We start from the raw sequence: 16,085 nt of genomic DNA, 5'->3' as shown, positions 1-16,085 counted from the left end.
CTGCTGGTCTAATTTGCAGCCATTGGAGGACCTTCTAAGGCAGCCAAGGGCAAGAGAAGACCAATCAACAGTAGGTGCCAACATCTACAGCCTATTGAGACATGGCAGCAGCAATAAATGACAGATTTTCTTCAATTCTTTGCGAAGAAAGTCTGAATTTTCTCTCTCCTCAACATTCTCTCTTATCTCCCAGTCTTTCTACAGCCTTGCTCCAAAGATTGCAACATTGAGATCACCTAAGGCTAAGAAATTTCAGATTTCTCTGTTGTAAACCCTAATTTGCAACAGTAGAAATTAGCGTTTAGCAACAACCTCGAGAAGCGTGCCAAAAATTGGAAACTCCAAGACTTGGATTCAACAGGGCACATGTTTTTAGCCTATTCAAGTGGAGGGACCAGCAAATAATTGAATTTGGGGCATCTCTATCAAAGTAGGTGAATACCAATTTATTGCGCGAATCAAGGGGCAAATCAGATTAAAGACTTGTTGGTCATTTTGGACAGCAAAGGGGAGGTGGAATACCAAAAGGGATTGGGAGAATCCCATTGTACATCAACTTCTTCTTCAATTAAGTTAAATAAATACCGAAAGGGGCGCCAGTTTTGGGGCCAACACGGTGTCCAATGTCCAAGATTATATGGTAAAGTGTACTTTTCAATTTTGTGAATTTGTTAATTGCTATAAATAGTGCTTAATCAGGTTATTTACCACCCTATCCAAGGAGGAAGCCTGGTCACACTCAGCCTTTATAAAAGCCCCTCCCCCCTATCTCACCACACAAATCAGTTGGCAACTTGCTCACCTTCTTCAATCTTCTTCAAGTCTCCCTCTCTCTCTTCCTCTTTCTCTTCCTTTCCCTCACCTCTTCCAAGTTTTCCCTATCCCTATCCCTATCCCTCTTTCTCAAATCCTCTCCCTAATACCTATCCCTCTCTGCACGAGGGGATAAGCGCCTTCCATGGTTCTGTTAGCAATCAGCTCCCTGCCACATCAGCAGTGCCACATGGCAGCAGTCGGACAGTCTGATTGTAGTCGACTCATTAAATGCAGTCGACCTACCTATTTTTGGCATTTTACGAGGCATTATTTTCAGCCTTTTTAAGGGCCGAGTTTCCAACAGTTTTGATAACTTGTATCTGACAGATTTCAGCATACTGGTGACGGAGACAGCACTCGGGCTGACGGAGATCGAGGTCCTCAAGGCGAAGAAATACGCAGATATTCTCTCTGCACCCGTGTATAATTCTGCATTCTTATACAGCATTCTTCACTGTAGATTTTGTGTTTCACTCTCTCTTTCTCTCTCTCTCTCTCTTCTCTCTCCGTTGACTCTTTGTCATGGTCATTCACTTTCACATTGCTTCACTTTGACATGGTATCAGAGCATTGAAGAACTGACCTAGGTTGGACTATCTGAGGAGGAGTTTTCAGCACGACACAAGGCTGCCTTTTCAACGTTCAAGTGCCAGCAGGTGGGCTGTGCATTAGAACAAGGCGAGCGTGGGCGTGGGCGTGCGAGAAAAGAGAAGATTTGCTGAAGCTGCTGCTGTTTTTCTGCTGTTAGAGGAGAAAGAAGGCTGTGTTTTTGGCCTTCAAGTGCAGATTTTACCTTTTCATCGCCTCCGGCGACTAAAGAAGGTTTAGCAATCGGAGACGAGTCCTAGCAAGCTGCGTTTTCACAGTCAGAGGGGGTTTATTTTGCGTTTGTGCAAGCATTGCACGTGAAGATGTCTACAGAGACCGACGTGGAGTTCCATGCGATCATGGACCGGAAGGTAACTGTCCTACCAGCTCTTCCATCATATCAAAAGCTTGATGGCGACAATTACCGTATTTGGTGAGTGATGATGTTGGCCATATTGGAGTCTTATGATTTGGTGGAGCTTGTGATGGAGGAGATCAACCGGCCCTCGGTGCGAGATGAGTCCAAACTCTCTTCCGTGACTAAGTCTTCCTCGCTTCAAGAACACATCAACAAGCTTTGGCAGCTTCAGATGCAGGTTCAAAATGTAGGGAAGCCCATTTCCTCCAAAGACATGGCGATCACTCTATTGTCCCATTTACCGCAACAATTCGATACTTTTTATTCCGCTCTTATTGCTTCAGGGCGGGAGTCAACTCTTTGATGGGAAGAGTTAGTTCCTATGGTTTTAGACCAAGACGAACAATTGAAGGGACAAAATGCTTCCAAATCGAAGGCATTGGTTGGTCAAGTCTCTCAGGAGAAGAGGAAGGACCAAAAGAAAAAGAAGGAAGACAACAAATCCAAGAATGACAAAGAGAAAGAATCGATATGCCATATCTGTGGTAAGACCAGCCATTGGAAGACAGATTGCCCCGACAAGGATAAGAAGGACACCAAGAAGAAGGACACGAAAGATTCTGGTGCGGTGGCTGCACCCTCATCAACTACTTTTCTACACTTAGCGGTCATTGAGGACCCTACACCAAAGACTTCTGATGCTGCAATGACAGCTCCCCATGCTCGAGAGTGGATCGTGGACAATGGTGCCTCACGGCACATGACTCCGACAGTTGGTGTTGCCCATTTGCAACCCTCGAGTAGGCAATGAGATGCAGCTGATTCCAAATGGACGTGGTGGTACCCACACTTCCGAGGTGTTGCATGTGCCAAGTTTAGGGTATCATTTACTTTTGATACATAAGATTTGTTCTCTTGGTCTCTTAGTGGAGTTTGACAGTGATGCTATTCAAGTTCTTGATCATGGATCGCGGAAGGTGCTCTCTTCAGGATATGAGGAGAATGGCATCTATAAATTGAAGTCTTCTTCCGCTCTTACCTCTCTTCTTTTTACCTCTCAGTCACAGTCCGAGCTATGGCATGCTTGGTTTGGCCACATGAACTATGAGTATCTTCGGAAGACGTCACAAGGATTTCTTGTTCGTGGTTTGCCAAACATAGTGGTGCGCCGACGGCCATGTGTCTCTTGCATTCGTGGGAAGCAACATAGGGATGTAATTCCCAACAAAGCTTCGAGGCGGTCTACTTCACCTATGGAGCTTGTATCTACAGATCTTTGTGGCCCGATGAGGAATGAGTCCTTGAAGGGGAGTTTGTACTTCATATTAATCATAGATGACTATAACAAGATGACCTGGGCCTACTTCTTGACGTTGAAGTCGAAGGCTTTCTCTCACTTCAAGGATTGGCTTCTCTTTGAGGAGAACCGATCTAGCCGGGGACTGAAGACCTTGTGATCAAACAAGGGTGGTAAATTTGTTTCTAATGAGTTTGCTCGTTTTTGTGCAGAAAGGGACATTCACCAGGAGTTTGCTAATACCAACAGTCCTCAAGAGAGTGGCATTTTGGAGCGGAAGAACCGAAGTGTGATCAAGATGGCGTGCACCAATGATGGAGCACCGACAGACACCTCAGTTTCTATCGGCCGAGGCGGTGGCTACAGCAGTCCACATCCTCAATCGATCTCCCACTTCCACCCTTGACAGGATGACACCTTTTGAGGCTTACTTTGGAACTAAGCCTGATGTCTCTTATTTCAAGATCTTTGGGTGTGACGCTTCCCGACGACAAGTTTTTGTTGGCTACAACTCCCAATCCCAAGGTTATCGCTTGTATAATCCCGTGAAGCGGGATGTCTACACGAGCCGAGATGTGTAGTTTGTGGAAGTTCAGGCCACAGAGGGGGGTGAGGAGCTACTTGGAGATCCATGGGAGAGTTGGGCTCCCGTGACAGTTCCTTTGGAGCCAGAGCCTCTTAATGGAGATTCTTCTTCAAATTCCGAGTCTTCCCTTCCACCAGCCACCCCAGTGGAGATCCTGCTGGTGGATGTACCGGAGTCTTCAGTGAATGGAGAGCACCGAGGAGAGATCTAGCCTCCTCCTCATTGGGCCCGTGACACCCTCCGAGATTCAAGGATTGAGGGGGTCCCTAAGGAGCGGGAACCGCATGATGGACCGCGGAGGTCACAACAGCATCACCGATATACTACACAGCTTGTTTGCTAACTACTGTATAATGTCCCATGTTATGCAGGATAGAGAGCCTACATCAGTGAAGGAGGCTTTGCGGTCTGATCATTGGCGGAAGGCGATGGAAGCCAAGTTGGAGGCTATTGAGCAGCATGGCACTTGGTTCCTTGTGTCTTGTCTCTCTCATAAGAAGGTGATTGGTGTCAAATGGGTCTTCAAGACCAAGTACCATAGTGATGGCTCCTTCGACAAGCACAAGGCTCGCCTTGTTGCTAAAGGTTTTGCACAGCGCCCAAGTGTAGACTTCCATGATACTTTTGCCCCTACAGCTCGCATAGCGACTATTCATGTTGTTCTTGCCTTGGTTGGCCATAGGAGATGGCCTGTTTTTCATTTGGATGTGAAGTCGGCCTTCTTGAATGGTGATTTGAAGGAGGAGATCTATGTAGAGCAACTTCCTGGATTTGGTTCTTCATATGGGCAGGTTTACAAGTTAAAGAGTGCTTGGAACGAGAAGATTGACTCGTTTCTCTAGGCCAAGTTGGGATATCATCGTTCTAGGGCCGATCCGCAACTTTATGTGCACACTTCTGAGGGTGGTCGTGTATTGTTTGTTTTGTATGTTGATGACTTGATTATTGCAGGTGCTCATTCCTAGGAGGTCAAAGAGACGAAGGTAGCCCTCAATCAGAAGTTCGAGATGACGGATTTAGGACTTCTCCATTTCTTTTTGGGCCATGAGATTTTTCAATCTCAGAGGGGGATTTTCATCTCTCAACAGAGATATGTACAAGAGCTCTTGGTGACTCTTGAGATGGAGGATTGTCGGTCCATTTCTACTCCTATGGATCCGAACTGGAAGGCCACTTCACACGCAAATTCTCCTTTGGCGAATGCTACTCACTACCTCAACTAATTGGCTCATTGATTTGGCTTCTCAACACACGGGTTGATCTATGTTTTGTTGTAGGTCTCTTGGCTGGGTTCATGAGTGCACCTCAGCAAGTGCATTGGCAAGCTGCTCAGAGGATACTACGGTATTTGAGGGGGACGTCCAACTTAGGGATTCATTATCCCGCAAGTACAGGTGCTTCTGATCTTGTTCTTGCCGGTTGGAGTGATTCAGATTGGGCTAGCGATGTGGATCAAAGGCGATCTACTACACACTATTGTTTTATCTTGGGTGCTAGTGCTATCTCTTGGAGTAGCAAGAAGCAGTCCACGGTAGCCCTATCTTCGACTGAGGCAGAATATCGAGTTGCGTCTCCTACCACATGTGAGGCTGTGTGGCTTCGGCGATTGTTGGAGGAGCTTGGCTACCCCCAGACTTGTCCTACTATCTTGCGGTGAGACAATGAGAGTTGCATTGCCTTGGCACGAAATCCCGTATTCCATGCCCGAACAAAGCGCATAGAGATCCAATATCACTTCATCAAGGAGAAGCTTCTAGATGCAACCATTGATGTGGAGTATTGTAAGACTAAAGACAATCTTGCAGATTTGTTTACGAAGGCACTTCCCCAAGCTTTGATTCATCGACATTCCAGATCCCTACATCTATTGCTTTGTCCAAGATCTGAGAGGGGGTGTTAGCAGTCAACTCCCTGCCACATCAATAGTGCCACGTAGCAATAGTCGAACAGTCAGCCAACTGCAATCAGCTGCATTAAATGCAGTCAACCTACCTATTTTTGGCATTTTACGAGGCATTCTTTTCAGCCTTTTTAATGGCTAAGTTTCCAGCAGTCTTGATCACTTGTATCTGACAGATTTCAGCCTACTAGTGACGGAGACAGCACTCGGACTGACGGAGATCGAGGTCCTCAAGGCAGAGACATACACAAGTATTCTCTCTGCACCCGTGTATAATTCTGCATTCTTATACAGCATTCTTCACTGCAGATTCTCTCTCTCTCTCTCTCTCTCTCTCTCTCTCTCTCTCTCTCTCTCTCTCCGTTCACTCTTTGTCATGGTGATTCGCTTCCGCATTGCTTCACTCTGACAGGTTCTCCCTTTTGTGGACGTTAACAAGACGAGTGCCTTGAATGGTTCTCTATTAGCACGGGGCATGTTCCTAAGAGTGAATTACTTTTCGTCTTGGGCGGAAGGTTGATGGAGACGCCTATCCTTTTCGGGCATGAGGCTTGCAAGGCGTGAACGCGGGTGAAGCTGTATGTGGGTCATGCCACAATATTCATATCTCAAGTGCTAGCGTCTACACGATTTGAGTATTTAATGAAATTCCAATGATTATTTGATTTATTATGGCTAGCTGTATTTATTCAGTTAATTATTTTTCTAATATGATTTTTTGAATTTTTGATAGAGCTGATGTGTAGAGCAAGATGAATTAGATACATGTGGCAAGCGCAATTTATTCCATAGAATTTTTCATTGAATTATTTAAATAGACAAACCGTTGTTTATTCATCTGCCATGGCAGACACTATAGTCCAATGGTAGCAATTTGACTTGTCTCAAGGTTTGTGGTGACGAAAAGCTTCATGGGGAGGCCTAGTCATTATGGAAAGGAATGAAAAAAAAGTGAACTCACATGCATGCATTGGAGCACCGTAAGGCATGCATGCCCCAAATCATACAAGCACACAAGGAAGGGGAAAAAGCTATTTATAGGAATGGTCAAGTCATCATGATCGCGAGGCCATAGAATAGGGAATCACAACCTATGAGACAAACATTAGCATGGCAATATGGAATTGTAATGGCTCACTATGGTCACACCCAAGGAGACTAGAGGAGGCTATGACAAACAAAGACATGATTCTACTTACTCAGATGCACCAAAGCAAGGAGAGAGGACTCCCTCGGATCAGGGGATACACTTGGGAGTCAGCCTACCGAGAGGGCACTAGTAGCAAAACACAACACGTGGGTCAGGTGGGGTAGCTGTGCTCTTTCAATAGAACTTACTAGGGAGGGTCTCCATCATGTCTCAAGATGCAGAGGCACAATAAATGTGGATTTGGGTGGCGCTATCACCAGGATTGTGTGTGTGTGTGTGTGTGTGTGTTGCACTATACTACTTTCCACCAAAGGGGTCCAAATTCCCTATGGGAGGAGGTAGGAGGGAATAGGAAGAGGAACATGAACAAGAGATAGCAAAGGAGGAGAGGAGGTGATAGTCACTCTTTTTGGATCTATCAGAGGAGATCATACACTTTTCGAGCCTAGGGGAGGTCCTCCTGGTAGGGGACTTCAATGATTGGACACTCAAGATCCCCAATGCAAGATGTATGATTTTGAGGAGTGAGAGAAGTATCATATATTGTTTCAGGGGCAATAGACTATACAGCCAATGATGAGCACATCAGATCAGAGATACTTGGGCGGATACATACTAGAGATCCAGAGCGTCAGAGCATCCCTATTAGCAATAGGTGCACAAGACAGAGCATGACAGACAATCCTGACAAAGTTCTATCACAGATCTGCACTAGTTAGGGACATACAGATACAGGGACAAGGAGACCGAGAGGGTCACCCCTACAGAGAGCACACGAGATTAGAGCCAGACCCAGTGCATTTAGCAAGAGGTGGCCATACCCACCAGTAAGAGGTCATCCAAATTTGACAATGGCATGAGACATACCTGGCCCATCAAGCCAGCACTAACCCCCAAGAGCTACTCAAGAGCTTGTTCCAAGAGTCCCTCACCCAGTTATCGCATTTTACATCCCCCTATACTCACTAGATGATGTTAGATCTGCATGGCATCGTTGTATCTCACATGCACATAGCTTCACATCTCCAGATGGACATAATTGTATACATTGAGGGCTTGCCCAAATGATGATGCCTACACTCATTGCACATTTAGATAGGATTTTTCATTTTTCATTTTTCACTTTCATGACATCATGAGGATATTCCTTTGTACATGGATATGGCTCCTAGGCTGATTTGGTCTTTAGCAGACATTAATATACTTTCTTTTCATTTTCTTTTATTTTTTCTTTCTTTTTTCTCCTCCCTCAGCTCACTGCAGATAGAATTTGGACATCCAAAATCTTTTGCTTAGTCGAAGTGAAATCTGGACAGCTATGCTGTTTTGGATTGTTCCTTACAGTTTCTTGGGCTAATATCACGTCACTTGTCCTCCCCTCCACCCTCCCTGTTCGTAGACTAGCCCACTCTACTTTAGGGCTGTGCTGCTACTCGAGTTTAGCAATGCAATTCTTGCGAACCTGCTTCAATAAGCAGGTTTGCATGACCGAACAAACTCTTCACGTGAAAAGCTATCTGCTGAAAGATGAGCCCATCAGTTTTCGTCCTTCAGTCTCTCCACACCGATTACACACATCACCTTACAAACAACCTTGTTATGGCTCATATACTCATGCATATCTATTTACTTTTGACTGCCCATCAGCTCTATGGCCATACTGAGCCATGACCTTGCAGAAAATCATTTTGTGAACCTTTACACAAAACCTCTAGGACTGGATTTCAAAAGAAAACCATCTTCCAAATCACTCTTGAAGGTGTCAGAAACAATCTCAACAAAGGCTATGAGTCCCCGTCTTTTACATCCCAGACAATATGCTAAACGATGCTATTTAATAATGAAATGCATCTGAGCTGCTTAATTTGCAGTCAATCAGATTGATAGACAGAAGCAAACACAAATTGCAGATTGAAGAGGTCATTTTTCGTGGTTCCCTAACTTTTGTTTTTCCCAATTGTCAAGACCTGTTAATGTTTAAGAATTTGAAACAAGCTGCTCCAGCTTTTTCTAATGCATTGAAATGAATCACCCATCAAGAACTGAAAGTAAACTGTGCACCTGACTTTCATAGTAATAGCCCTTTGGAAAGAGTGGCCGTATTGATCGGTCTATGATCCGACTAACCAACAGCTCCCGTTCTTTAGGTGCACCTTCTCTACGCATGAAATTGTTGGGAATTTTTCCTTGAGCATATTGCTTTTCCCGGTAGTCCACCTTCACAAAAGCAAGAAACACACAATTTCAAGGAACATAGAAAAACCACAAATGGCAACACAATCTCAACATTATATGATATATTGAGAGTCATTCAGCCCAATCAAAATGGCATCATAAACAACACATCAAGACCATACATTGAAGCAACATTAATCCATACATAATCTACCAATTACCACTAGCTATTATCACATGGCCTAGGACACCTTTCCCACAACTATAAAGAGACAGTGACTGATGCTGCTTCATATAAAAAGACATACAGTAAACCTAACAGACCTAACACTTACAACAACTGACTACCACTCAGGAGGTAAGGGAGATTTTTCTAAGGTCTAACAATCACAATCCAGAATGCTTGAGATCACATAATAACTTCACCAACAAGATTAAGCAGGCTTTCTTGCACAAATGCTATCTCAAAACAGACATCCGTGACCTTAAAGGTAGACAGGCTGGTATTGCGGGAATTGCAACACATCACACATTACATTGTGGCCATGGCACACACTACAAATCTTCCTTATAAATTTAAAATTAGACATCATGTGTATGTTGGACCACAAGTCAAATTTCCAGACCTAAGTAAATGAAGTGGCACATTATCACGATGAAGCAATCTGCAAGAATAAGCACCATGCATTGAGCTATAATATTTATTTCATATCTTTATGCACATGTACTTCATTGTATGTGTGACGTGTATGTGGGTGCTACAAGGGCTTGTGCATGCAGTGGTTGAGGGGGAGGGGGGGAATTCTCATACTATGGTTAGCTCTTAACCTGAAGTGGCATAAAGCCCTTACTGTCCTCGAGTTTAGTTGCCCCAACCACCGTCGCAAGCACTTTTGTATCCTTGATGCCTACTACAACCGCACCTGAAGCAAAGCGTGCTAGCTTTCCAGTTTCAAATGAGACCAAATGAGGACCCACGTCTGCCTCTTCTTCAAAAACTTCACCCTTGGCTACACAAGTCATGACAATGAAAAAAGTTCATCCATGATCATAATTCCTCCATCAGGTGACAGTAATAATCAGTAAAGAGATGGCATTTACTCAATAACAGAGAGTACTTTAAAATATTGTCAAACCTGGGAACAATCGCCACGAGGTGGGTTCATCTACAACAATTTCTTGCAGCCTCAGGGTTGTGCCAGTTATATCCCTCTTCAATCGAAGACAATGATGCAACTGCATTTTTATATTACACTCACTGTGAGCAATTATAGCTAAAAAGTCAAGTAGTTCACGGAAGTACTTTACAGAGCTTTGATATGTCAAACAGCATTAAAAGCTGATAGAGGAATGATAATTCCTGTCCATTAAACCAAAAAACAACATGGAAGGTCTAATAGTAAGATGTATTGCCCATTTTGGCTTACTGAAAGATTGTTGCAATCCATGATATATTACATCAGAATCAAAAAGTTTAACACTTTACCTAATGATGACAAGAAAGCGCCCGAATATTATAGAGAGTAAGATACTTATAAATTTAGAAAAACTGGAATGATCTTACATTGCTACGCAAGAGCAGGATGGTCTGTAAGTCCCAGCCACCCCTACCATTGCCTCCAACTTCATTTACCTGCCCCATTTCCCCAACCATCTTCTCCTAACCCCATCATCCATGCAGTCCAGGCCACCTCCTTTCCTGTTAGCCTCAGTCTGAGTCAGATGAGGACCTTTGGAGCTCTAACATGTCTGTCATGTGTTTTGATGGGGGAGGCTACTCATTTTAGAGTGGCCATCTGGGTGCATTTCTTTTGTTTATCGGGTTCTAGTGTGTTTTCCATGGCCAGTTTCCGCATTTCCCAAGCTGTCCACACTTGCTGGACATTGTCCTTACCAGTCAGAATTTTCTATGGCCACCTGTCATTTTTTCTAGCATTTTCCCAGTGCAACCGGCATTAAATGCTGGTCGGCCAGTATTTATGGCATTTTTTGCTGCAAGTCAGCTAGTTTAGGGCATTTATGGCTACTTATAGCCTGCCCATCCCACACTTGGCAGATTATCTCATTCAATTTTCTCTCTCCAACTGGTGCACCACTCCAACTTCATCATCTTCCTCCCTCTCCAGTGCTGCCATCATCATCAGCCTGATCTGGTGCCCTCACTGAAGTTGCGGGCTGCATGCAGGGACTGATCAGTCCATCAACATTGTATCAGCATTCTTCTTCAGTCAGTGCAGTATTCTTCCCTCATCTTTTTGCTTCCACTCTCTCTCTCTCTCTCTCTCTCTCTTTTCTCTTCCATTGCACACACTCACATTTCCTACTCCTCTCACCTTTTTGCCATCCTGTGCTCCTCCACCACTTCTTCCAGCCACCCCCTCTCCTACTAGAACTGATGGCAATCACACCAACCCCCCTCACCCATCCAACCATCATCCTCCACTCTAGCCTGCCTTCCCTACTCAATCCACCAATTTCCCATTCCCAACAATCTCCCAAAAAAAACCCCTCCCCCAAAAAGAAAACAAAAAAAAGGCCTCGCCATTCCTCCTCCCACCAGCAAACTGTGGTCTCCCCTTTGTTAGCAATATTGTCAGCTCATGAGTGAGTCTAGGCCATGCCTAGTATTACTAGCTATTTTAGGCATTTTATTGTGGCCTATATGATGCATATTTGGGCATTTATTACTAGCCGACCAGCATTAAATACTAGCCGACTGGATGCATTATTTGCATTCTTTTTAGACTATTTATTCAAGCTCCTCCTCCACAATCTATCATTCATCACTTGTAGATCCAATGCATATTTTGGTGGAGAGAGGAGCCGGTGCCAATGCCCACGCAGGTAGTGACTCACTATTGTACGTGACTGTCTCATGTTTGGTATATGGATTCCATTTCCTGAGCACATCTCTGAGTTCTTTGCTTTTGCAGTGTTCTTTTGTGTTCTCACTTTCTTTCTCTTCTGTCTTATGCTCAACAATTTATTTCGTCACTTGTTTATGCTTCCTTTGCTGTATCCACTTTTGACACCCTTATCTTGGCTAAATGACCCCTTCTCTCCTTCCACCTAATACCATCTCCTAACTTGTCTAGCTAGTAGCCTTCCACCTTCCCTTCCAGTCCTTTCCTTCCCTCCTTCTCCTCATCCTCAATCTCTATTTCCTTTTGCAGCCACCCAAGCTTTGAAACCAAATCATCAAGCTAAAAGCTAACCTCACATTTTGGACATATCCAATCCCATCACACTCATCTATATTCAAGCAGTCCCCAACTGCAAACCAGCTGATACAATCCTGCATGCAAGGTTTGGAGATAGAGCTACTACTCAAGGACACGCTCTTCGATCTTAAGCCTTTCTCTCCAACCTACAAGGAAGCTCCTTTAAAACTACTTAGAGCTGATACAATCCTACATGTGAGGTTAGGAGATAGAGCTACTACTCAAGGACACGGTCTTCTATCTTAAGCCCTCCTCTCCAGCCTACAAGGAAGCTCCTTTAAAACTAATTTGAAACACATTGCAGGTAGCCCCAGCAAGGTAACGGGTCTCGCGGAGGGGGCCTAGGAGATGAAGATTCTGCAAGTGGGTCAGGAGTGGGTAGTAGACCTGGCTCAGAAGGCACTGTCTCAATAGGAACAATGTGAGGTAAGGGCACAGAATCTAGTATAGAAGATTGCACAATGTCCCTCTCATCAAACACTACATCTCTCCTAACAATCACCCTATGTGTCCGAGGATCGATCAGATGATACGCTTTCGCTTTGGAGTGTCCTACAAAAATCAAGAGACCAGCTCGGGGAGTGAGCTTGCCTATTTTATCATTAGGGGTGTGCATGTAAGCACAACTCCCAAAGACTCTAAAGTGGGAAACTACACGCCGATAGCGATACCAAAAAATGCCTCATATGGACTTCTCTAAGAAACAGCTATAGTCGGGCACCAATTGAGAATGTATACCAAAGTGTTAACAGCCTCAACCCAAAGGCACTCAAGGAGCTCCACTACAAACAACATAGAGCGTACCATGTTCATGATGGTCCAATTCCTATGCTCTAGAACTCCATTCTGTGAAGGGCAACTAGTAGAGGTGAGTTGGTGTGAAATACCATACTCCTATAGAAACTCAGAAAACTCGTGGGAGATAAACTCGCCCCCACTGTCGCTCCTCGTGCATCCTACACGACGACCAGTCTGGTTATGCGCCAGCAACACCCAAGCAAAAAAATATGTGAAGGTGTCGAACTTCTACTTGAAAAAATACACCCACATGTAACGACCATGATCATCCACAATCAACAAGAAGTACAATGCACCATTCAAGGTGGTGGTGGATGTCAACCCACAAAGATCAACATGAATCAATCCAAGAGGCGTCTCAACTCTATGTGTAGATTGCTAAGGGAATGGGGTACGTTGTTGTTTTCCAAGTTGACATGCTTTGCAGACATCCGCAATAGCTTCAAGCGGGGAAGGCCAGCAGCCATCTAACAACATGACAACTCATGAAGAGAGCCGTATCCAAGATGCCCTAAGCAAAAATGCCAAAGACACTCAGTGCTTATAGGCTCCCATGTAACAACTAAAGCCTAGAAGCAGTGAAACTTACAATTCTTGGTTGTCGGCTCAGAAATAAACTGTTATGTAATACAAGCCACTAGAATGTACCTCATCGCAAGCAATCACTACACCTATTTGAGAGTCAAGGACCTTGACTATGGTCACTATGTGAAGAAGACTACTCGACCCAGCCGGCAAAGCTATTGAACAGATAACAAGTTCACCCCAAGTTGGGGGACATAGTATACATCACCCAGCGTAGCGTGATCCGGGCCCTGGTCCTCAATGGAAAAACTAACATGACCATGAGCTTGAATCGTGACCGAGAAGTTGTTCCCAACTCGAATATGCCCGGCTACACAGGCTCAAAAAATGAAAATGTCCTTGATTGGGGGTCATATAATGCGTAGCTCCACTATCCACAATCCAAGGAGTAGCTGAAGTACTCGGTTATGACGAGTGGACCTTTACAATCATCTCATCAGGAGGCAACTCACAAATGTGAACGAGACTCGTATCCCCAAATGTCTCTACACGGGACAATGTGGGCCTTTGCAGACCAATCTAGCAATCCCTCTAGCGTTGAGAATGTTGTTGATTGTGATGGCTAACCGGTGGCAGTGTGAGTATGGCCTCACTATTGCTCTTGCTGAGGGTGGCCACCACCTTATCTCCCCTATTAGGGGTTCCCGACTGAGGAGCGGGGGTCTATATCTTAGCTTTTGGTGATATACCTCTTGCCTTTCATTGACACTCCTCATCAAAATGACAAGTCTTCTAACAATGTTGACAATACCATTTTTCTTCAACACATTCTGCCACTCAGGTTTTAGAAATGACTGGGAGTTTCCTTGGGTCTCACTAGTTTGGTTTGGATTTGAATTTTGATTTTGTTTTTTATTTTAATTGGTATTTTGATTTTGTTTACCCTTCCCTTGCTACCCCTTCTGAGAAGAAGTAACAAGAGCCCCCTCTATAGAGATCAAACTATGAAACTGATCCAACAGCCAAGCATAATGTAGTAGATGACACTCAAATTCATAGAATATGGGCATAATGGGTTGTGAGATCACCTACCGCTTGGTGTGGATAGTTCCTTCATCATGATCATCTCCGTGTTAGAGATCATAGCCTGTTTTGGAGGGCAGCTGCACAGTCAGTCGGACTGTGCAGTCGGACTGCCACGTGGCAGTCCGACTGTCTGCAGCCCAGTCGGCTGCATTTAATGCAGCCGACTTATTCCAGGCTACGCCCTATTTCTGGCGCCCCAGTTCATGGCAGTTTTCGACTATTTATAGTCGACATTTCCAGCAGTCTGGACACTCTTCTCTGTCGCAGATTACAGACCGGTGCCGCGCAGTTTTCTGTCTCTGTTCACAGATTTTAGACAGCAGACAGTGCAAACTGCAGCAGACTTCGAGGTGGACAGCAGGTCGCATCGTCGAGGTGGAGACACGCAGTCCAGCGCACTGCGCCCGTGTATATCTTTGTATTCAGCATTCTTTATACAGCAGATCTTCATTGTCCACTGTCTCTTTCTCTCCCTTCTCTCTCTGCGTTCTCTCTCTCTCAGTCCTACGCTTCCGCACCGTTGCACTCTGACATGGTATCAGAGCAGTGTTTGAGGGCTGACTAAGCGCAGAATCAACCTGAAGAGGAGTTTCCATCGCGACACAAATTTGCGTTTTTTGCGTTTAAGGGCAGACAGGAGGGCTGCGCCTTGGAACAAGGCTGAAACGAGTGTGGGCGCACAGGAAAGGAGTACAGGTGGTGGATTTGCTGCTGTTTACTGCTGTTTGACGCGGAGGAAGTTTGAGTTTTCAACCTAAAAGTGCAGGTTTTGCTTTTTCATCGCCTCCGGCGGGTGAAGAAGCTTCGGGACGCGGAAGAGCCTTAGCAGGCTGAGTTTACCCAGTCAGAGGGGGCTGCTTTTGCGTTTGAGAAGGCATTGCAGGTGAAGATGTCTACAGAGATGGACTTGGAGTTCCAGGCGATTATGGACCGGAAGGTGCCTGTCTTACCGGCTCTTCCTACAGATCAGAAGCTCGACGGCAACAACTACCGCATTTGGCACGTTATGATGTTGGCCATCCTTGAGTCCTATGATTTGGCGGAGTTGGTACAGGAGGATATTGACCGGCCTTCGGTAAGAGATGAGTCCAAACTCTCTTCCCATGCTCGTGCGGAGTTGGCCAGGGCCCAGTCTCATTGGGACAAACTGAATGCCAAGATTCGATCCTTTCTCTTTCTATCATGCACTACAGCTGTGATCGCTCACATCGAGGACTTGACGGTGGCTCGTGAGATATGGCTGGAGCTTGATCAAATGTACAATCGGATGACCCTGATGAAGAGGGTTTCTTTGGAGGTACAGATGCGGACCTTGTCCGTCAATAAGTCTTCTTCGCTAAGGGAACACATTAACAAGCTAAGGCAGCTACAGATGCAAGTTCAGAATGCGGGGAAGCCGATTTCCTCCGAAGACATGGCGATCACACTATTGTCCCAGTTACCGCCACGATTCGGTACATTTTACTCTGCCCTTATTGCTTCGGGGCGAGAGTCTACTCTTCGCTGGGAAGAGTTGGTTCCTATGGTCTTGGACCAAGATGAACAGTTAAAGGAACAGAATGCTTCCAAGTCGGAGGCGTTGACA

General features: G+C 45.0%; 1 protein-coding gene across 1 annotated transcript in view; it reads right to left on the bottom strand.

Moving 5' to 3' along the window:
* Window positions 1–16,085, bottom strand: part of LOC148016833 (polyribonucleotide nucleotidyltransferase) — a 146,437-nt gene that overhangs the window by 117,816 nt on the left and 12,536 nt on the right. The window contains exons 2-4 of the mRNA XM_087663022.1: window positions 10,007–10,106; window positions 9,699–9,880; window positions 8,757–8,912 (exon numbers count right to left, since the gene is read on the bottom strand). Of these exons, the coding sequence (XP_087519148.1) occupies window positions 8,757–8,912; window positions 9,699–9,880; window positions 10,007–10,106 (438 nt within the window). The remainder of the gene's footprint in view (window positions 1–8,756; window positions 8,913–9,698; window positions 9,881–10,006; window positions 10,107–16,085) is intronic.

The sequence above is a fragment of the Lygodium microphyllum genome, chromosome 22 (assembly GCF_053477565.2).
Source record: "Lygodium microphyllum isolate KBCC chromosome 22, Lygodium_microphyllum_v1.1.10, whole genome shotgun sequence".
Taxonomy (NCBI): Eukaryota; Viridiplantae; Streptophyta; class Polypodiopsida; order Schizaeales; family Lygodiaceae; genus Lygodium; species Lygodium microphyllum.
Note: the sequence above shows the minus strand (reverse complement) of the source record. Positions and strands in the feature narration are given on the sequence as shown.